Source organism: Diceros bicornis, chromosome 31 (genome assembly GCF_020826845.1).
Source record: "Diceros bicornis minor isolate mBicDic1 chromosome 31, mDicBic1.mat.cur, whole genome shotgun sequence".
NCBI lineage: Eukaryota > Metazoa > Chordata > Mammalia > Perissodactyla > Rhinocerotidae > Diceros > Diceros bicornis.
This window is the reverse complement of record NC_080770.1, coordinates 22,058,616-22,081,254: the sequence shown is the minus strand read 5'-3', so window position 1 is coordinate 22,081,254 and position 22,639 is coordinate 22,058,616. Positions and strand designations below refer to the sequence as shown.

The 22,639-nt window shown below is 36.2% G+C and overlaps 1 protein-coding gene and 2 pseudogenes across 1 annotated transcript; 2 read left to right on the top strand and 1 right to left on the bottom strand.

Annotated features, from left to right (window-relative positions):
- The first annotated feature begins 232 nt into the window (after positions 1-232).
- LOC131395456 (olfactory receptor 4C11-like) lies at positions 233-4,910 on the top strand (annotated as a pseudogene).
- Positions 4,911-11,437: 6,527 nt separating this feature from the next.
- Positions 11,438-12,419, top strand: LOC131395455 (olfactory receptor 4C11-like; annotated as a pseudogene).
- An 8,690-nt stretch (positions 12,420-21,109) lies between these two features.
- Positions 21,110-22,039, bottom strand: LOC131395833 (olfactory receptor 4C6-like). Its single transcript, XM_058527649.1, has one exon. The coding sequence runs from the start codon at positions 22,037-22,039 to the stop codon at positions 21,110-21,112; it is 930 nt and encodes a 309-aa protein (XP_058383632.1).
- Between the last annotated feature and the right edge of the window lie 600 nt (positions 22,040-22,639).

Here is a 22,639-nt window from a genome sequence, read left to right as displayed (position 1 = left end):
CTGGTGTCTGCTCACTGTCACTCTCCTCTCTCCTACTCTGACTTCATTCAGTCCCTGTCCTTTCCTCTTCTTCATTATTCTTCACTTAGGTATCTAGTTTTCTGCTTTGATTTTTGTCTCACCATGCAGTTTACAGAACTTGATTTTGGAGTCAGGACAGGAAATTATGATATCAATTGGCATCCTTCTCTGATGGCTCAGGATTTGTCTCTTCTAGGATGCAATTTATGCGATGATCGGGATTTGTGTTTTATATGACACGGAGGGTGAGTGCTGGAGAGAGACGCTATCCAGTAGCATCCCACTCTAGTTCTAGCCTGACTACACTCGGTAAAACTTTCTGTATCGGAGGTCAAACTTTGTACACAGAAAAGAACAAGGCAAATGGCCACACTCACCTTGCAAGAAAATGTCCAGGTCAAATGAAATAAGAAAAGTGAAAATCTGTTTAAGTGACAAGATTATAGCACAAGAATAATATATAATCTAGGTTTGCCTCATTCAGTTAAATACATGTATTTAATAGAGCATATTGTAGTATAGGAGATAGAGGCAGATGTCTATTTATCTGGAAAATAACGGAAGACTTTTGGTACCAAATGTAATTTGAGCTGGTTAAAATTTCCACAGGTAAAAATAAAAATTAAGGATTAAGGAAGGGAAAACAGCATGTTCCACTATTGTGATGTTCCCAAAATTAGAGAAGTAGGATGGTCCAGGAGTGTTAGGAAATAACGGCTGAATCGAATGGCAACATCTGAGGTGGGGTGATCTGACCTAACGCATACATCTTGTCAAGTGCTGCTTTCCTGTCTCTGTGTCCCCAGATCTTCTCTTTGCTTATTTAAAGATTTTATTTATTTATTTTTTCCCCCCAAAGCCCCAGTAGATAGTTGTATGTCATAGCTGCACGTCCTTCTAGTTGCTGTACGTGGGACGCGGCCTCAGCATGTCCGGAGAAGTGGTGCATCGGTGCACGCCCGGGATCCGAACCCGGGCCGCCAGCAGGGGAGGGCGCACACTTAACCGCTAAGCCACGGGGCCGGCCCTTCTCTTTGCTTATTTAAAAGAAAACAAAATAGAATTATATGGCCTGGTTTTCATGGTGGTCGAGTATCTGCCTACAAATGTATCTTTTACAGCTTTTTGATTTAATGAGTCTACTTTTTATGGAGATCATCTCTGTGTTTACCTGAAGCAATGCATGCTTCTCCACTTCTCAGGATTTTTTGCTCACTCTTCTCATCCAACTTCTCCTCTCTTCACAGCAAAAATCGCCCTCTCTTTTGTCTTTATCCCCTATATGAACCTAATGTGCGGAAACTAAGTAATCATTAATTCATTTTTCTCTTTTGTAGTTGTCAGAGATAATTGGAACTGCCAATCAAAGCTTGTTTTTACATCATCTCTAGTTTATAACACTGAACTAATATTATTTCAGCTGGACTGCGAAGAAAAGTTTTATTTAGGTGTGTATATTTTTTAGAGGTAAACGAACAATTTGAGTTACTAACATTTAAATGTTTATTCTACTTAGGGAGACCCAGCATAAGCTTATTGGACACTTGAGTTTCAGAGAACCTTGTTGGAAACTGCAGTCTAACACGTTTAAAGCCATAACTCCACTTCTTTCTCATGTTTGAATCTTTACTGATCAATCAATTCATTCTCGAGGGATCTTTTTACTTTTGGAATCAAAATTCATTTGGTATTATCACACAGAGTTGTAAGTAATTCTTATGTAATTAATCAGCATATCTAGAGGTATGTTATCCCTCTAACTTGAATGTAAAGAGATTGAGGACAACTTTCCATGCCACACCGTAGTGACTGCAGATATGAGTAGGTTCTGAGTAAATATATGATGATTTGATAGTGTTATTGATTCATTGAAGGATTGGTGATTAATCAGAAAGAGGAAGAATATCCCCAAACACATTCTAAAATACATTCTAGATCATTTGTCATTAATATTAAAAGACATATAAACACTATAAGACAGAATAAAGATGGTAACTCCCAAATTGAAGTAATAAACTAAAATGGAAAGGAGATAAAAATTGATAGATTTTACTGCAAAAAATAAAAAAAAAAACTTGAAGAGCTCAACACTTAATGTCAAAAAATTAACTCATAAAAGATATACATAATTTAAAACAAATGATATATAATAAGTAAAAATATGCAAACCATTATACTATATCATTGATTAAATGATATATATCGCACATATGAAATATATATATCTATATATCACATATATATTCTATATATGAAATATATAGAATAATTTTAATTCTATTACCCAAGCTAATAAGAATGTTCCAAGTTAGATTTTTATTAGAAATTTGTGCCATATTGCTATAATTTAGGAACAATGTAAACAATTCAATTTGTACATTGAAAGGCATATTTAACCAGACATATATACATGTATAACCCTGAAAATGTGTAAGGAACTAACAGTTATTTCTTGAGTGTGGGACTGGTAAATTAGATATTTTGGAAGGGTGCTTTTTTTCACCTTGTAATCTACTTTTCAGTTAGGTTATTTTTTATTAAAATATATTCATTTTATAATTAAAATTTTCTAATAAATGTTGAAACAACCCAATTGAAAGGCTATCAATAATTATGAAAATATTCATTTTTTATGGAAGCAATTTCCTGGAAATTTATTTTGATGAAATTATCAAAAAAAAGTAACAGGCTATAAATGAGATGAGGTTTATTGAAAAGTTTTTTATTAGGGTAAAAATTTGAAAGCAAGTTAAATAAAGATAAATTGTAAAATTTATATTATGAGATTGTGATATGTTAATTTACAGTTGCTAAAATGTATAATTGTGTTATGAATACTCTTTAACTACATGGTAAAAGGCTTTTAAATATCAAAAATAAAAATAAGATAGTAGAATAATATTACAGGATGATTGAAATTATATAGATATGTATGTATATAAATAAAGACTGGAGTAGAACAGCAGGAAATATTTGTATGTTGTATGTTGAAAGTCTAAAATAAATTTTTAAAATTATATTTTAAAAGAGATAAAAATTGGAAGAATACAAACCTCTGGAAATTAGTGGTAGGAGAATCATATATGAGTAAAGATTATTCAGGTTATAGAAATATAAAAAGCAACACATAAGTTTGGATCCATAGGATGTGAAACTTGATACCATGCGTCTAATATGAGTTACAGATTATTTCAAATATATAGTAATTTTCTCAATAATGCCAAATTCACTGATTTACTCAAATATCTCATGTGCCATGACTGACAATGAAGGTAAAATTATGCCACCATGAGCCTAAAGTTGGAGAAATAATTTCTTCTTAAAGCACAGTCAAACCAAGATACTAAAGGGGTCAGGAAAAATGGATGAATATTGGCATCCAAATAAAGAAATGTGTTTTCCTAATAGAGAATCTCCAAATGTATTATTTTACAATTATATAGAGATATTATTTTTCAGCAGTTGAGGTATATATAAATTACATGCATATATACATCATATACTTCATATACATATATAATACATATACATAATATACATATACTTCATAAATGTCTATTAGTAAGTCTGATTTTCATATGAAGAAAAAGTTTCAAGACATTAAAGTGATTTGATCAAGATCATACAGCAAAGCCATTAGTTCTCAGACATCCACAGAGGGCACAATCACTTGAGGGCTTTATATTTTCCCCCAAAAATCTTGGCCCACACAAGACCTTGAATCAAGACCCATGGTTAAAGCATAGACATGGGCATTAAAAAAAGTTTCCCAAGTTACTATAATGCATGAAAAACTTTGAGGACCACTGAGTTAATGGAATTAGAACTATAAAGTTGGAATTCAGAATCCACGTCCACTGCTATTGCCAAGTCACCATTTTTCCAATTTTCTTTGCAGATGAACCATTTCTCACCTGTGTCCTTTCTACATTCACTGCAACTGTGGAGCTGAATAGCAGTGTGAATGAGTTTATTCTGCTTGGGTTAACACAGGATGTTCTAAAGGAGAAAATATGTTTGTGTCTTCTTATTTCTATACCTTGAAACCCTGTTGGCAAATTTACTTATTGTGATGATCATAGGATAGAGCCGGATGCTTAGGAGCCCCATGTACTTCTTCCTTTTCTACTGATCCTTTGCTGATGCCTGCCTCTCAACAACCACTGTTCCTAGGTTGCTTATAGATTCTGTATCTGAGAAGAAAATCATCTCCTACAAGGAGTGCATGACCCAGATCTTTGCAGTTCACTTCTTTGGGTGCGTGGAGATCTTGGTGCTCATCCTCATGTCTTTTGATTGCTATGTGGCCATTTGTAAGCCCCCGAGATACACAACTATTATGAGCCAGCGTGCCTGTGGTGCATGGGTGAAACTGGCCTGGGTGGGGTCTTATACCCATTCCTCAGCACAGAGTCTCTTGGCTTTGAAATTACCCTTCTGTGGCCCCAGTGTTATCGATCAGTATTTCTGTGATATGCAACCTTTGTTGAAACTTGCCTGCATGGATACTTATGTCATCAATCTACTCATAGTGTTTAACAGGGGGGCTATATGCCTGGTGAGTTTCATAATCCTGCTTATCTCCTATATTTATATAGGAGTAACCACAGTGCAGAAGGAAGAAGGAAAGCTCTTTCCACTTGCACCTCCCACATTATTGTTATCAACTTATTCTTTGTTCCATGTATAGTCACATACACTCTCCCTCTAACCACATTCCAGTGGACAAGATGGTGGCTGTGTTTTACACTATCAGGACACCCTTGCTGAACCCTCTGATTTATACTCTGAGGAATGCAGAAGTTAAAAATGCCATGAGAAAATTATGGTGCAACAAATTCCAACTGGAGGTGGCAAAGAGCAGAAGACTCCAATTGCTAATTCTGTAACAGTTTAAATAAAATTGGATTGATAGAAAAGAGAAATTATTTTCATCCCAAAGTGGGCAAACTAGTCTTCTCTTAGTAAGATGTTTGAAGAAACAGGCAGAATGATGGCAGAGCACAGACACATTTTATTTTCAGCCAATATCACAAAAAGTGTCATAACGTCAAGAACAGTAATATTTGTGGGAGGATAAGCCCACTCCTCTCTTCTCTCTGCACTGCAGCTTATGAGCCAGATCCTGTTGTAACTATAGCTTTATCTCCCTCTTTGTACATTGTCTGGTTGGTGTTAGCCCTTTCTGTGTTTCTGATCCAAATTGAAAAATTGGTCCCTGATTTTGACTCATTCATTTCATTGGCAAATCAGTTTTGCATTCTACTAAATCCAGATCTTATCTTTTCTGGCTCAACAATGAATAGCCCAGAGTCACTACAAGAAACATATGATCCCAAGGGAGTATATTTATATATAAATATAAATATATATATATATATATCAATTAATTAAGCCTCTATTTGATGCTTGTCTCCCCTTTGTAACTCCCTTAAAAATTGGCCTTTCCTTTGCCTCTTAAACATGTACAAGGAGATAACTCATGACCTTCTATTCAAATAGGGACAATTCTAGTTATAACAAACACATTCATTGCATTGACTCATAATTTCTCTCTATGTAATTTAACATATTTTTTCTTTGTTCATGTTAATTATTTTTTTTCATACTATTGGTTTTATATACATATTTTTTTGTAATTTAAGTCTGTGGGTACTTCCCTAATCTGTGGTGGATGAATTGGTGACAACTTTATAAAATTGTGAGAGTTATATTATAAAAATCAATACCTCATGGATGAGATCATGTATATGAAAAAGGCAACAAGTGACATAAAAATCAGAACTAATGTGATAATAATCTGCCCACAAAGAGAAGATGTCTACAGACTTGAGATTCCCAGCTTGGAAATACTGAACAAATATATTAAGTAAGCAAAATTTCTCATTAGGTATCAGGTATAGTCCTAGTGCAGGGAAGTGTTTCACTGACTAGTGTAAAAGACTGGCCAGTTGCCTGGCAGGTACATTTCTGGGTTAGGAGGAATGTTTCAGACTATGTCTTCTTGAATTCCACCTTCATCAAGCAAACTTTGTATGGTAATTGGGCTTCTTGTAGAGATTTTCCTCCCTGGAGAGAAAGATACTGACCGGTGACTGAGGTAAGCACTTCTGTGTTTTGATTTACATTTCTCATGGACCTCATTAAATTTACATTCTGGTTCGTGTACTGTTAACTAATGAGTGTGGACAAGAGGAGCCAGTCCATGAGGGAGTGGGCAATGAGTCTATCTCTGAGAAGAAATGTAATCAAGACCATTTTTCTATGGATCTGAGACCCTAAAGTGTGTCAGATGAACCCATAAATGCCACTTTGAGAGGTTTTGTACGAGCATGACTCCTTGGGGATAATGCCACTGATGGACCTTCAAACTCTGATGATAAAAGTTTGGAAGATTTATTTAAAGCTCATATTCTTAACTAGAAAATATCTCAAAGCACAAGTCCTATAGATCATGAGGTGGGAATTTTCTGGTTTGTAACATAAGGCATCAATAAGATACTTGCCTTGCCAGCTTTGCCTCAAACTTAGTATTGATATTAATTGCTATCGTATAACATTGTATAAGCAGAGAGAAGAAAAGAAAAAAGGAGAAAGAAGAAGTAGTAATGGGAATGAGATTATGGAGTGGAGAATTCCTTGAATTTTAGGACTCTCCTCTGGGCAAAAGTGATTCATGATCAGGGCTCTTTTTTCCATCAACTGTGATTCACTGAGATATCTCTGAAAATGCATCTGTTTGGGACACAAAAGCTCAGAGAAGAAGTTTCATTTCGTATGTTATATTAAAACTCTAAAATAAAATGAAGAGTTCTTGTGGCATTAAATATCATCTCTATGACTCTCATATCTCCACCTCAGACCTCTCACTTGAATGCCAGACTCGTACACTCAACAACGTGCTTGACATCTTCCTTTATATATCTATATATATCTATATTTGTATTTAATGACTGCTTGTTCTTGTCCTAAACATACTCTACCTGTAACCTTCCCCAGGATACTCCATCCTTCCTGTTTCCCAAGCCAAAAACATGGAGTCAAAGTTGATGATATCACAGGTCACAGCTAACCTATTAGAAAAAAAAATGTGCTTGCCTTCAAAATATATGCAGAATGCCATATACTTTCCCATTAATTCTCCTACCGTCGTGCACTGAGCTGCCATCATCTCTCACTTAGATCACAGCCATAAACTCTAAGAATTCTCTGCTGTATTCTTGTTCTGCTAAGTCTGTTTTCAGTGAAAATACTCTGTATGATATTATAATAATGGATATATGTCATTACACATTTATCCAAATTCATAGAATGTACATCACCAAGAGAGAACCCTAAGGTAAACTATGGACTTTGGGTGATTATGATGTGTCAATGTAGGTTCATCAAGTACAACAAATGCACCACTCTGGTGGGGGACGTTGATAATAAGAGGGAGTGCATGTGTGAGGGCAGGGACTATATGGGAAATCGCTGTACCTTTCTCTTAATTTTTCTGTGAACCTGAAACTGCTCTAAAAAATAAAGTCTTAAAAACAACAATAATAAAATACGACCCTGTTAAAGTTGAGGAGAGAGATTTAATTTTGCTATTTCCCACAGAGACTAATTGAGAGTGAGCACTGAGGATCTTCTCTAAGAAAGGAAGTAACAAGTCCTAACCCTCAGATGAATGATATTCTGGATGCCCGCAGGCCCAATCTTCATTTTGTTGGGGCCATACGGAATCCAGTTGTATGCTTTCCACTGAGTTTTTAAGTGTAGGGTATGGAAAGACAGACGTCTGTAGTGGAGCTCTGACATCTTGAAGGAGGTAGGCACTTCATCACAGATGACCTCAAAGTCCAGTTAGACTAAAGTTAGTAAAAAAAATAAAATGACTAAATTTTGCTAAAAAATTTTGAATGATTTTTGTTCTTAGGTGCTGAATAAATCTTAATAAAAGCTGCTCTCATGTTTTTATGCCTCTAAATTTTATATTTCACCAACAAAAATATATTCAAATGTCCTAACCTGGCTTTCATGGGCTTCAGCTAGGAGGACAACTTACTTTTCCAAGCCTTTCTACTGTGATTTTTGAGTCTGGCTAAACTAGAGGTTTCATATTGACCTTCTTTCTTTTGCCTGGTAGAGTTTGCCCTATCATCTCAAATGTCCTCACTCCTCTGATTTTAATATATCTGTGTCCCACGCTTTTTCATAGTCAAGGTCCTATTGTATTTCTACTTTCCTCTCATCATGGGCCGCATATATTGAAGCTGTTATGCACTTTTTATTTATTTTTAATATTTATTAAAGATATTTGGAATTGTCATTCTTAGCTTCTGATTATCAGAAATCTGATAAGATTTCAGCCACTCAGCAAAGGAACTTAATGTTTTAAAACAGTTGTGCCAGTATATTACAGGTATATGAATAATTTGAGTTAATATTTTTGAAGGAATGTACTTCTTGAAAAGCCAATACTAATAATCATAATGAAAGTAACCACCCCATATGCAGGAACCGAATACCTGCATCTTCTATATGCTTCTGTACATATGGAATTATATAACCTTCATAGCAACTCTAAAAGGTAGGTTATTTTATTATTTATATTTACAAGTGAAGAAAATGAAGCACAGAGACGTCAAGGGACTTGTAAATATCATTTCATCCTGGGCAATTAGGTGGGGTGTGAATCCAGGCAGTGTGGCTTCAGACTTTATGCACTGATCTCTGTGCTAACCCATCTCAGCCCCGTTTTTGAATATTTGCATATTAGAGAAGCTGCATTTGAACCTGACTCTCTTCAGTTAATGTTATGGTTCATCCTTTAATAATTCTGAATTTTTCACTACCAATTTATCTACCTTTAGGAATTTGTACTCTTCTCTCTGGAGATGGTGTCTACTCTTCTAATAGCAATCACACAGTGACTAACACCGTTAATGATCTTAACTACATTTATCTTAAAACTCATATTAAATTGTTAAGAACAGGGGAGTATTGTCCCCATTCCTCACAATAACTCCAGGTAATTTTGACTCATTATTTGAAATGAAAGATAATTATGGAATTACGGAAGATAAGTGAATAAATACTATAATTTTACAATATTTTCAAAAAGTAGATTAAATTAAAATGGGGAAGGTCACAGCTTGGACTTTATAAAAAGGAAAAAAAAAGTAACAGAAAAAGAGAAAAAGCAAATCATACTAGTGGAAGTAGCAGAGGCTGAGATTTACGTTCTTCTTAACTTATTATGAGCCAGATGTTTTCCTCATTTTATCTGCATAGTAAGCATGATTATGTCTAAAGTGGCTTTATCAAGATCATGCAGCTAGTATATAGTGGAACTGCGATTTGAACTCACGTCATCTGACTCCAGCAACTGTATTCTTAACCAAGAAATGTAATTAGTTTACGATTTTAACATCCATCCTAGATAAAACATCAAGATTGCAAAATATAAGCTGACAAAAGATAAAAGATTCTCAGAAGGGCAAAATTCTCGTTAAAAATGTAGTAAAAATGTGGGGCCAGCCCATGGCCTAGTGGTTAAGTTCGGAACACTACGCTTCAGTGGCCCAGATTCAATACCCCGGCACAGACTTACACCACTCATTGGTGGCCATGCCGTGGCAGTGACCCACAAACAAAATAGAGGAGGATTGGCACAGATGTTAGCTCAGGATGAATCTTCTTCAGAAAAAAAAAAAAAAGAAAAAGTAGTAAAAATGTAAAATTTTGTTGGTAATAAAAATTTATATGCATATTATAAAAATACAGTTTTTTCCTATTAACCAAGTGAAATAATAAAATAACATCACAAGATAACCTTTTTTTTTGTCTGCATGTTCATCAGCTTTCCTGCAACGTCATCAAACTTGAAATATTGTCCATAATTGTATATAAAAAAAGGATATAGAGATATATACATGTGTAAGTATACTTACAGAATGTTTCTGGAAGGACATACAAGAAACTAAAACCAGTTATTTCTGTGGAGTAGAATTATAGATTCAAATATTTGGAGGGAGATTTTAATTTTTCTTCTCACATTCTTCTGCTTACTCTGAGTATTTTATGATGATCATGAATTATTCTATGATAAAATATAGTTAATAAAAAAGTACACAATATTGAAAAACTTTTTAATACTGATTAATAACAATGATAATATCTAGCATTTGGGGCAGCAATATTGTACTTTGGAAATTATTCTAAAGTTGTTTGTAGAATTATTATTTATGAGATTGAAAATTAAAAGCAATATAAATATTTCAATGGACAAGCTTAAACAAATACTTATAAAAATTTATACATTATTGTCACACCATTAAATTGATAATTAAACTGTAGAAAGTATGAGAACATAGGAAGAACTACTGTAACAATTCTAAGTCAAAATCAGAACATCAATTGATATTATATGATGATTTCAATCACATAAGCTATATATGCTATGAATAAGCACTTGAAAGAGAAAAACCATAAAATCATATATTGGAATTATGGAATTTTTTAAAACAATGTTTTTACAGAAGTATCCTGGGGAATTCAGAATAAAGATGGACATATAGGAGTAAAAACACTGCTTCCATTATAGGCATATTAGAAATTTTATATCAGATCAAATTCATAGGCAGAGAGGCTCAATATTCTAATGGGATAAGTTCAAGAATATAGTAAAGAGATAAAGAGTAGTTTCCCAAATTATGACAACCTCAAAGTATTATCCAGACACGTGTTATATCATGACCATCAGTGAAGCTAACATCTTGAACACAAGAGGCATAGGTAAAGGATTGTCAAAATAAAGCATATTTCATCCAAGAACCTGAAGGGGTCAGCGATAATGGGCACAAAAATGAATGAACTAAGTGAGAATATTTTCTTCAAGAGGGATTCTCCAACAATATTACTGCTTAATTATATTGAAATAGTGTTGTTCATATTTCAAAGCACATAGATAAGACGCATAATACATGAAATATATGTGTGTACGTGTGTGTATAAAATGTTGTTTTTTGTTCTTAGGAAAACTCAGAATAAGGTAGGGTGAGTATTTGTACTCCACTTTTCAAACGAAGGCTTAATTCCCAAGCAGTTAAATCACTTGCCCAAAAAAGTACATGTTCTGCAGTTCTCAATCTTGGTAGAATCAAAAATTTTAAAGAACTTTTAGTTTTTATTTTTACACAAGCTTTGGCACAATGCAATGAGTTTCTGAATTAACAGATAGATGTGGGAGAGGCTTGGACATCTGCAGATTTACAAAGATTCATAGGGGATTAAAGGCAGTTGGAGATAGCAGGATGGTGCAAAAACAAGGAATTCAGAGTTCAGCCCACTTATCTTCCTAAGATGTCACTTATTTTTCCTTTCTGTGGATTAAAACTGTGTCAACTGTGTCCTACATTTGGCCACTAGTATGGAGACGAATAACAATGTGATTGAATTCATTCTGTTTGGGTTGACACAGGATGCAGGAAAGCAGAAAGCAATATTTGGAGTCGTCTTGATTCTTTACCTCATGACACTGTTGGGGAACTTGCTCATTGTAGTGACTATCAAAACAAGCAGGACCTTTGAGGGTCCCATGTACTTCTTCCTACTCTGTCTGTCCTTTGCTGATGGCTGCTTCTCTACAACCACACCCCCAGATTGATTGGGGATGCCCTTCTCAGAAGAAGACCATTTCCTACAATGAGTGCATGACTCAGGTCTTTGCAGCCCATTTCTTTGGTTGCATGGAAATCTTTGTGCTCATCCTCAAGGCCTTTGACTGCTATGTAGCCATTTGTAAGCCCTTGTGATACACAACTTTCACGAGCCAGCAAGTCTGTGTCGTGTTGGTGATTCTGGCCTGGGTGGGATCTTGTATCCACTCTTCAGCACAGATTTTCCTGGCTTTGAGATTGCCTTTCTGTGGCCCTAATGTGATTGACCACTATATCTGTGACTTGCAGCCCTTGTTGATGCTTGCCTGCGTGGACACTCACATGATAAATTTGCTAACTGTTCACAAAAAAAAAAAAAAAAAAAATTTGCTAGCTGTTTCTAATAGTGGGACCATATGCATGGTGAGGTTCATAATTCTGCTTATGTCCTACGCTGTCATCTTGTACTCTCTGAGACACCACAGTGCAGAAGGAAGGCGAAAAGCCCTTTCCACATGCACCTCCCGCTTTGCTGTAGTTGTCATACTTTTTGGTCCATGCATATTTATGTACACTCTCCCACCAACCACATTTCCAATAGACAAGACGATGGCTGTGTTTTATACAATTGCGACACCCTTGCTCAACCCTCTGATCTATAGACTGAGGAATGCAGAGGTGAAAAATGCAATGGAAAAGTTATGGTGTAGCAAAGTACGACTTCAACTGATAAATGATATATGGGGAATCTAACGTCTACTTCCTTAACAGCTTAGTTTTGTTTCAAGGACAGTAAAGATAAATATTCCTGTTGAGGCACAAATAATTAAGAAATATGTGGATGTAAACATATATATTCCATAAGTATATATTCCTTTATTATATATTCAGTATCCTTATTCTAAGATGATTACATTCAAATAAAATTACTTAAAGCCCGTAACCACTTTGAACAACCGATGATGACCCTTACTTGAATTCTATCAACATTTGACCGTATTTACACACTGCCTAATGACAAAAAGACTGTGTAAGTGTATGTCACGAACCAATTATTGTTTTATATTTTATTCTTGTCCCTATGAATGTGACGATAAGAGCTAATCCGTATGAGACTGGACACTTACAGAACTAAGGTTGCTGTCTTGACAACCTGAGGGTTAGAGAAGATGCTCTGAGAAAATGCTGCTCTGGAAATCTGTGCCTGAGCCTGCCTCACTGGGAATCTATATTGACGGACCCTCAAACTCCAATAAAAGCTGGAAATACCAGGGAAAACCCAGACTGTCACTGGAAAGCCTCTCAAAATGCTGTGAATGGTGATGGAGGGAGGAGTCTCATGGTTGAGTGTGATAGGCAGTATTACCAGACAGTTGCCTTTTCAGGGTCTTTCACATTGCTCTTCCCAAGGGAGAAGGAAGAGGCTATAAGAGAGTTTGGCAGCAGCCATATACAGAACGGAGAGTAAAGGGAAGGAAGGAGAATAGATAACAATGCATGATGAAGACAGAGAAAAGGTGAAAGGAAAGAGGTAATTTTATCCAGGTGGGAGAGAAGGAACTTTATCTTCTTTATATGTTGAGAATCACTTTTGGGCATACGAATATTTGCGGGAGAAAATGATGTTTCAGGATATTTCTGTACCATTGACCTAGTGTAGCTTATCTTCCTTGGCTATCATGTTTACTTGGGTATTAGGAAAGAAGCATGTAGTTTTGTTATTGTTTCTGATCTCAGTCCCTTGGTCCCACCAACAGGAGGGTTGTGTGCTAGGTTCTCAATAGCACTTTGAAACCCCCTTCCATTTTACACACACACACACACACACACACACACACCACACACACACACACATGTGTTAAGTTTGGAGTGAGGAGCAGGCATATCTCTACAGTAATTTCCCCTAAGATGTTCTCACAAACCACTCTCCCACTTTCCACTCTGACCAGGTTTATATCCTTTATCTACTTTTAGGGAGATTATCTCTATCATTTTGTTTGGTTTAGAGATAGGCATAGGTGATTTGAACACACTTTGTAATTCCCCATCTATCGTGTCTAGTCAAAATTTCAGTTATGACACCTTGTTACATAAGAAGTATTAATTCATAAAGAATTTGTATGAACACTGGACTTCAAGATAATTTATTTTCATTTAGACAGGGATGGTACGTTACTCCAATTGGAGAAACATTTGTTGCAGTCACATAAAAGATACATTTTATGGAGGAATGTTTGTACAATTCAACCTTATCTGTAAAGAGGGAAAACTACAAAGGGAATTGGGCAGAGACAGACTATAGGAATGATTAATGAGGAAAGGAGAGGAGAAATCCCTCGAAGCACAGGAATGGGAGGAAAGAAAGGAAGTCTGAAAATCAATCTTTGGATCAGGGAAATAAAAGAAACTACAAAGTCACTTCATGGAAGATCTAAGGCTACTCTTCTACAATCCTTTTGTGATTTCTATGGCAAGGGAGCCATTTTCAGTTCCCTCATCTCTGCACTCAGGTGTGAGGCTTCTTGCACAGAAGAAGAACCTCTAAGTTCCTGAAGAGAATCATCACTAGGGTGTCAACAGCCAACAACGATAGTTAGTGTTGAAATAATTTTGATACCAGTCACTTCAAATAGCAGGACAAATAAGGGGCCGTGTAGGACCCTAGCAGATAAAACAAATCACAGAGTTCTGCGGGAAACTGCAGAGATCCCTCACTCTCCTTCCTCCATCCCATGAGTCAGAGGCAGAGGATCAGAGCAGAAGCTAGAATGATAGTGCTTGAATTAGTTATACAGAGTTAAGAAATAATAACAGTGTCTTGTGTCCTAAGTGTACCCTGGGACTCTAGGCTGGCCTGCAGTATAAACACACATACTTAATAACTCCATAAGGAAAGAAAGGATTATTTTACCCAGCAATTCCAGCAAAAGTACATACTGAGATTGCATTTTACAAGGGTCAACTACTCCTCCACGAAATCATCACTGTTGTCAAAAAAATAGGATTCTTTGATTTTCCAAGTCTTGGCCATACACTTACCCTTGGAGCATGGATGGAGACACCAATTAAACTTTGTTGTTGAGAGTGGGAGAAGAGTGGGTTTATTACAAAATGAAATGATTACACAACAGGCAAAAAGAAACCCAAAGCATCTACACCAGATTTTGGTCACTCTGCTTTACCCATTTTCACAGCTCCTCTCTGAGGTACCCATGGCAGCAGATGTGCCGATGGCTGCCTCCTGTCCGTGTGGTGACTTTGCACAAATTAAAAAAGTGTGCTTCATCCTCAAGATGCTTTACTTTCATACAGCAGAAAGTTGTCATATGGTGCTTACTCATTTACAATATGCTTCACTGCCATCTGTCAAAAATTTCTTGAGACCAATTGTAAAAATAGTTATTATTAAATCCTCTATCTGTTATCTATCACTGTGTAACAAATAACCACGTAACTTCAATGGCATGAAACAATATTTTTTTTGTTTTCAGTCTATGGATCAGCTGGATTGTACTTCCCCTTTCCACTGAGCTCATTTATGCATCAGTAGTCAGCTGCACGTTGAGTAGGTGTCTCTATGATCTTGACTGGGATCTTTTACATGTTTTGGGTTCAGCAGGCTATAGTCTGATCTAATATGATCTTGGTTAGGACAACAGTGCTCTCTTCCTAGTGATCTGTCATCCAGCATGCTAATTTTCTAATTCGCGTGGCAGAGGTTTCTAACAGAGCAAATGGAAGTCAACAAGAACTCTTGAGGCCCAAGCTCAGAACTGACAATCTGTTCGTGTCTACCATATTCTATCAGCCAAAGTGAGTCACAAGGGCTGCCCAGAGTCAGAATGAGAAGGCAAAATGGTGTAAATATAGACAGGCTAATAATTATGTTCACAATGTAATAAATCTACCCCAAATGATTACTATGTGCCAGGTACTTTTCAAAGGGCTTTATATAATTCATTTAATCCTTAGCAATGCACATAATGTACTGCTTCATGCTTTATTTCTCTGTTGGCATGCTGGTCCCGTTACCTGGAAAGTTTTACATTTTGGCTAACTTGGAAACATCTTACCCATGTGTTCAGATTCAACTTCAATATCACCTTTTCCAGGAAGCTTTCTGTTGACCCAGGTGGCTCAGCCAAAGGCTCTTTATCTATACTCCCTCATACTTATAAATTCCTCTATCACTAAATGTATCACACTATATTGAATTTAATTAACTTGTGTGCTTCTTCCACTGATTTTACATTTCTTGTTCCCAGGGAATTTGTATAAAGGAATTTATAAGTCTCGAGCCACACTGGATTTGGAACTGGATTTGACAATTTATCTTGACTAAGTTACTTAATCTCTCTGTATCACTATTATTTATATTTTCATCAGCACAATACACATCATCAATAATGTTTAAATAGACTAAAACATTTAAAAAATCTTTGAGAATCTTTAAAAATGTTAAAAATCAGGGATGCTCTTTATGAAACCACCAAGGTGATGTTCTGAATTTATGTTGCTTAGAGAAATTAGTTGAAAGAGTTCAAACTTTGGAGTGAGAAGGGTATATATTAGCGCTTGACTGACAAGTTATACTAGAGACAGTAATTTACAGGAATGTTCCATTTGCTCCACTCCATTTCCCAGCTTCCTTTCAGTTAGGTGGAACCGTCTTAGAATTTATCTGCCTGGCCTCTGTAAATGTTTGAGGCATGTCTTAGGTCCCAGAAACGTGAGTGGGGGCCATGTGTGCCACCTTGAGGCTGAGGCATTAGAGAAAACATCCCCAAATCTAAAGTTTCTGTCATCTTCTGCAGTGGCAGCTGAAGGAACCATCTATTCAGTTACAAGATGACGGAGTTTTGTCAACCTGTCCCTGAGTTACTGTGTGAAGCAGAGGCCTAGATTGCAAGGACTATATAAGGTGAATGAGAAATAAATTTTTTTTTCTGTTCTTTTCTCTGTCTTGTGGAGTTTCACCCCACGCATACACAACTTAGTATTCATAGTATTGAGCAACTGGCTTGGATTGCACAGGACTCTTTGAAGACTTCTGTTTTTCTCTCTGCCTAGCTCCTCCTGCTCCAGTGCTCTGCTTCACAGACTACAGCCTCTTCAGACCCTGAACTCTGATCTCTGTATCCTCATCTCAGTGAGAACTGTAGGGCCTTGCTGGGGTCCTCCCTTGCTGCACCACAGTCCAGAATGTTCTCCAGCAGAAACCTGCAGTTACCCTTGAGCTCACCAGATTTGTTTCCTTTCCCTGGGAACCCAAGTACTATATTGCATGTTGTCCAATATTGAAAACCATTGTTTCACATATTTTGTCCAGGTTTTAGCTACTTATAGCGATAGGAAAATCCAGTTTCTTCATTATGTCCAGAAATTTTAAGCACTGTGTTTTCTTAAAAAATATATACCATTTGTTTTTATATTATTTTAAAAAATGTTAATTATTAATTGCAGAAGTGAAAAATAATGCATTTCCCTTACTTAAAAAAAAGGAAAACATTAGAAGCAAGCACATAATCAACTTTAATATCATCACTTCTATTTGCATCACTGTCTCTCGGGTCCCCACTTTCATTGTTGAATTTTAAAAATATTTTTAGCTTATTCAGCATCCTTTCCCTCTTTGTTTTTGATGATCCTATACACATAAAATGCTATCAGGAATGTTTTCCTATTGACTTTGTGAGATAGGTTCTAACATTTTTTTTCAAATTGATAGTCATTTATCTTAATACAATTTATTTGCATTATTGATAAAAACTTCCAGCTTCATCATACATTAAATTACCAAATATCTATGGCTGAATTCTAGGCTCAATACTCTATTTTATTAACATATTTGTCTATTCTGTGGGTATCTCTTATTTTTAAAATTACTATAGATTTATGGTATATTTGTCCTCCTTCTTCTTCTTCTCCCCAACCCCCCAGAAAATCTTTGACTATTCTCATATACATATCAAACCATGTGGAGTTTAGAATCATTCTCTCAGTTTCCAAGAAAAAATCTTCTTCGATTTTGATTGGGATTTCACTCAGTTCGTGAATTAATTGTGAAAAATTAACAACTTTAAAATAGGATATTTTCCCATGATGAATTCTATAACTCTTTATTAAGTTGTCTTTTGTGAAGATGTTTAGTGTTCTTCATAAAGACTGTACAGATTTTTGTTATGTTGTTTAGAGTCTTACTGTTACTATGAAGCAGATATTATATTTTATAATTATTTATTGTAATTATATTTGAAAGTATTATTATGCTGATATTTGACTAAATTTTTATAATAAACATTATAATTTGTCAGTTGATTGTCTTGGTTTTTCTAAGTAGATGAACATGTCAGCCAATGATGAACTGTGTTACCTCATTTTCAGTTTTGATTATCTTATTTCTTTTTACTGTGATTTCATTGGTTGACACTGAGTTTCCAAAGTGACAGCCCATGGGCCCAATTAATTTAAAAATTTGTAGATTTGTTTGATCCAAAATTTTTATTTAACATAATGTTTTAAAAATTAGTTAGCAACATATTCAAATCATTAAAATTCATATAAAATATGGGTGCCTGATGTCTCTTGAATTCTGAGGATGTGGCAAATTTGGACATATACTCCGCATAAAACAACCATGGATCAGAGCTGAGTCATGCAGACCCTCATGGGGACATTGCTCCAGAGGGAGCAAATGTCTGAAATGTCTTGCACAATTTGGCTTTTTTCATTTGTTTTGCCTTTCTGGCCACTGTAGGTATCTGAGATTGAGAACACTGCGTTAGGACCCTCAGCAAAATATATAATAATAGCATTATAACAAGTGGCCTTGTCTTATTCCTGATTGATTAATTAATTAATTTCCAACTCAGTTAATTTAATTCAATTAATTTACTATTAACTGTGATATTTTCTTTAGGTTTCTGGAACGTATCCTTTCATCAAATTAAAGAATTTCATTTTAATTTTAGTTTTCTGTGTTTTAATTATAATTCAGACTAAATCTTATCAAATCCCATTTTGGCAACTTGGAAATTCTCTTTTTATAAAACAATATAATTTTATTAACAGAAAGTCCTAGTAACAGAAATCAGTGAACCAAAGTTTGATTCAGAAAGCAGATACATAAAAAATTACTCAGCGTAAGGCTGAGTAATTGCTAAAACGATTTAAAGAGAAATAGAGGCACGCTATTTTATGAGAACTAATTTTAGTCATATGTAAAAAAGATGTGAATAAACAGACAGGTGACTCTAAATCATAGGATGACATAGTCACAAAGAATTCATCAGTACCATACAAAACATAAACTTAAGCTAGCAATATACTGTTTCTTTGATTGACCTTTATGAAGTTATTAAACCTCAAGTTATTAAATATTACACAAATATAAAGTCAAGGACCTCACTCCAAGGTTCTTCCCAGTGTTTACACTACATGATTATAATTAAATAAAGATCATCCTAAGGTTTTTCCAAAGACCCAGGTAATCACACTATTATGGATTTTTCTTCTGTATTTATATATGGGAAAATATAACAAAATGTAGAGTTCAGGGGAGTATTTTACTCTGAAATATTTAAAAAGGGTATTGTGAAGTTTCTTATACAATTGAAAATTAAAGGACAAATAGAAGCTGACTACAAAATCTTTTCACACCATGTTGCCCGAGTCCTCTGTAGCACAAAAGCTAGAGCCCATCTGCGTTCTGAAAGAATTTTTGACTCTGGGTCATTTTTAAGACATAATAACATTTATGCTCTTTGAGGATTCAGGGAAGGCTGGATGTATGAGCACTACCCAATCTAACCACTGTGTACATTTCTGATTCTGCTTCTCGAACTCTCTACCTGGACTGTTGTGTTCCATTCACTCTGATCTTTGATAGTTCCTCGAAAATACCATGGTGGTTCCTGCATTATAGTTTTCTCTCTCTAGAATCTTCATCCCACTAATCCTCTTATGGTTGTTTGCTTCTGATCATTCTTGTCAATTATTGGTGCTCATCATTATTAAACTTATTGATTAGTATATTTCATCACTTTTCCTAAGGATATCTCAACAGAATTCAAAATAAGCTGAAATGCTACCTGCTAATAGAATCCTTCTTTGACTACACAATATGACGTAGCCTCCATGAAATACTCATAGCCCTCCATTTCCATTAACTCTATTGTAATGGTCACTCTCTGACTTTTGTTTTGTTTCTTTGTTTACTTTTAATTACATATTAGTTGTCTCTATTTTGCCCTAACCATCTGAATTTGGCTATTTGAAAAACAAAGCTCTTGTATTCTATAGCTATTTAACAGATATTTATTGAAAATCTAATGGGTGCTGAGCATAAATAAAACAAAAATCGGGGCCGGCCCTGTGGTGTAGCGGTTAAGTGCACGCGGTCCGCTGCTGGCGGCCCAGGTTCGGATCCCAGGTGTACACCCATGCACCGCTTGTCAGGCCATGCTGTGGCAGCGTCCCATATAAACCAGAGGAAGATGGGCACGAATGTTAGCCCAGGGCCAATCTTCCTCAGCAAAAAGAGGAGGATTGGCATGGATGTTAGCTCAGGGCTGATCTTCACACACACAAAAAAAACCCAAAAATCCTTCCCACATAGATGTCCAGTCTAGAGAGAGATGGAAAGCAACAAAAATCAAATCATAATTATACAAAATAATTATACATTTGATCATCATTGCTAAGAAAATGAAGATATTGACATAGAGAATAATGGCAGGAGTGGAAGAATCTTTGAATAGAGTCATGGGGGAAGGCTTTGTGATGTAATGACACTTAGTCTCTTAATTAGGACTAGATGTTAGAGAGAAACAGCCACCTGAAGAGGAAGAGGGCTTGTTTTCAGAGAGAGAGAGAGAGAAGTAAAAACCCTAAGGTGAGAAAAATCTTGCATAGCTCTAAAGGCAGAAGAAAAAGCCCAACATGGGTGATTGATGCACAGTGAGGGAGAAGGTGAGGTGCTCAAGTTGCAGAGGCAGTAGACAGATTAATCAGGGGATTCTTGGACAAGGTAAGGAGTTTCTAAAGGCAATAGGAAGCCAAGGAAAGATATAAAGCAGTAGACTATCATAATCTTTAAATTGCATATACTCTAAATCATAAATCAGAATTATATTTTTAAGAGATCTTTCTGGCGGCTAGTGGAGAATGGACAGTTTTATTTCTCACACCTTTCTTTTTTATCTTTTTAAATGTTTATTTTATTTTTCAATTGAGGCACAATTTTTTTACAGAAATTTTTTGTGTAACTATATATCATGACAGATGTTAACTAGACTTGTGATCATTTTGCAATATATACAAATATCGAATCATTCTGTTTTACACCTGAAACAAATAGAATGTTATATGTCAATTATATCTCACACATTCTGAAAGAATGACTTCTCCCTATGGGAAACACACAATATTCTCAGAAAAGACAGTCACTTGCCAATCAAAGTTTCTTGTTTCACCCACAGTTTCCTCATGGCATTTTTCACCTCTGTGTTCCTCAAGGTGTAGATCAAGGGATTTAACATGGGTGTGATGATGGAATCTGACACGGTCATTGCCTTGTCTATGGGGTAAGTGTCCACAGGCCTCATGTACAAGAAGATGCATGGCACAAAGAACAAGACGACCACTGTGAGGTGGGAGCCACAGGTGGAGAGAGCTTTGCGCCGCCCTTCAGAGCTGTAAGACTTCAGAGAGCAGAGGATGACCATGTAGGAGGCGATGAGAATAAGGAAAATGGTCACACACATCACCCCACTGTTGAGGATGACTAAGAGGCCCAGGATGTGGGTGTCCATGCAGGCCAGTTTCAACAATGGAAACAAATCACAAACAAAATGGTCTATGACATTGGGGCCACAGAAGGGTATTTGATACATGAAGAGAAGCTGTGTTACTGCATGGATAAATCCCCCCAGCCAGGCCCCTCCCAGCAGCAGGCAGCACACCCGAGGGCTCATGATGGTCATGTAGTGCAGGGGCTTACAGATGGCCACATAGCGGTCATAGGCCATCACACTGAGAAGGATGACCTCCACACCAACAAAGAAATGCTCTGCAAAGAGCTGGGCCATGCAGCCTTCAAGGGAGATGGTGGTGCTCGCAGAGAGGGAGTCCACTATCATCTTGGGGGCAGTGACAGAAGAGAAGGTGACATCCAACAGGGACAAAGAAGAAAGGAAAAAATACAGAGGTGATCTCAGACTCTGACTTGTCAATACGGTGACCACAATGAGTAGGTTTCCCAAAACGGTGGATATGTACATGGTTAGAAATACAACAGAGAGTGTTTTCCGCAACTCCACGTTCTCTGTAAGACCCAAAAGTATGAATTCTGTCACATTATTTTGATTTCCCATTTATCAGGTGCTGATATGAGCTCCAGCTGCGAGTTGGAAAACTCAAAAAAGCAACAAATGAATTATAATTACTGATTATATGGCTTCAGGTATTTCCAGGACCTCAGGATCACATTGTTTGTTTTTATTCATTTATTCTCTCCATCCAAGCATTTGGCTTTTAAGAACCTGCTAAAAAAAGAGCTTAAACAATAACTACTTCATTAATGAAAGGTTTCCTCCAAGCCTTTTCTTCTCTCTTTTTAAACGGTTCTTCCTTGTGAAATAGGTTTTTCCTTCTCCTCCCTTTATGATTGTTATTACTAATAGCCAACTTGTTTGAGCACCTACCCTCCTCCAGGCACTAGAATAACCCTACAATTGACTCTATTTAACAGATGAAGGAACTGACTCGCATAGAGTTTGGGAAGCGTAACCAAGATGGCACAGCTGGTGCCTGATGAAGCCAGACTGTGGACCACGTTTCTGACTCCAGAATCAGTGCCCTCAGCGTCAACATTGCTTCTCTAGTAATCACGCTGTGAGTCTGTCACTTACCGATCACTGGGCTAGGTAACATCACAATCATTATCCTGTTTTATCTTCCAAACAATCTGAAGT

Excerpts from the sequence above, each read along its gene's own strand:
- LOC131395833 (XM_058527649.1), bottom strand. The coding sequence starts at position 22,039 with ATGGGAAATCAAAATAATGTGACAGAATTCATACTTTTGGGTCTTACA.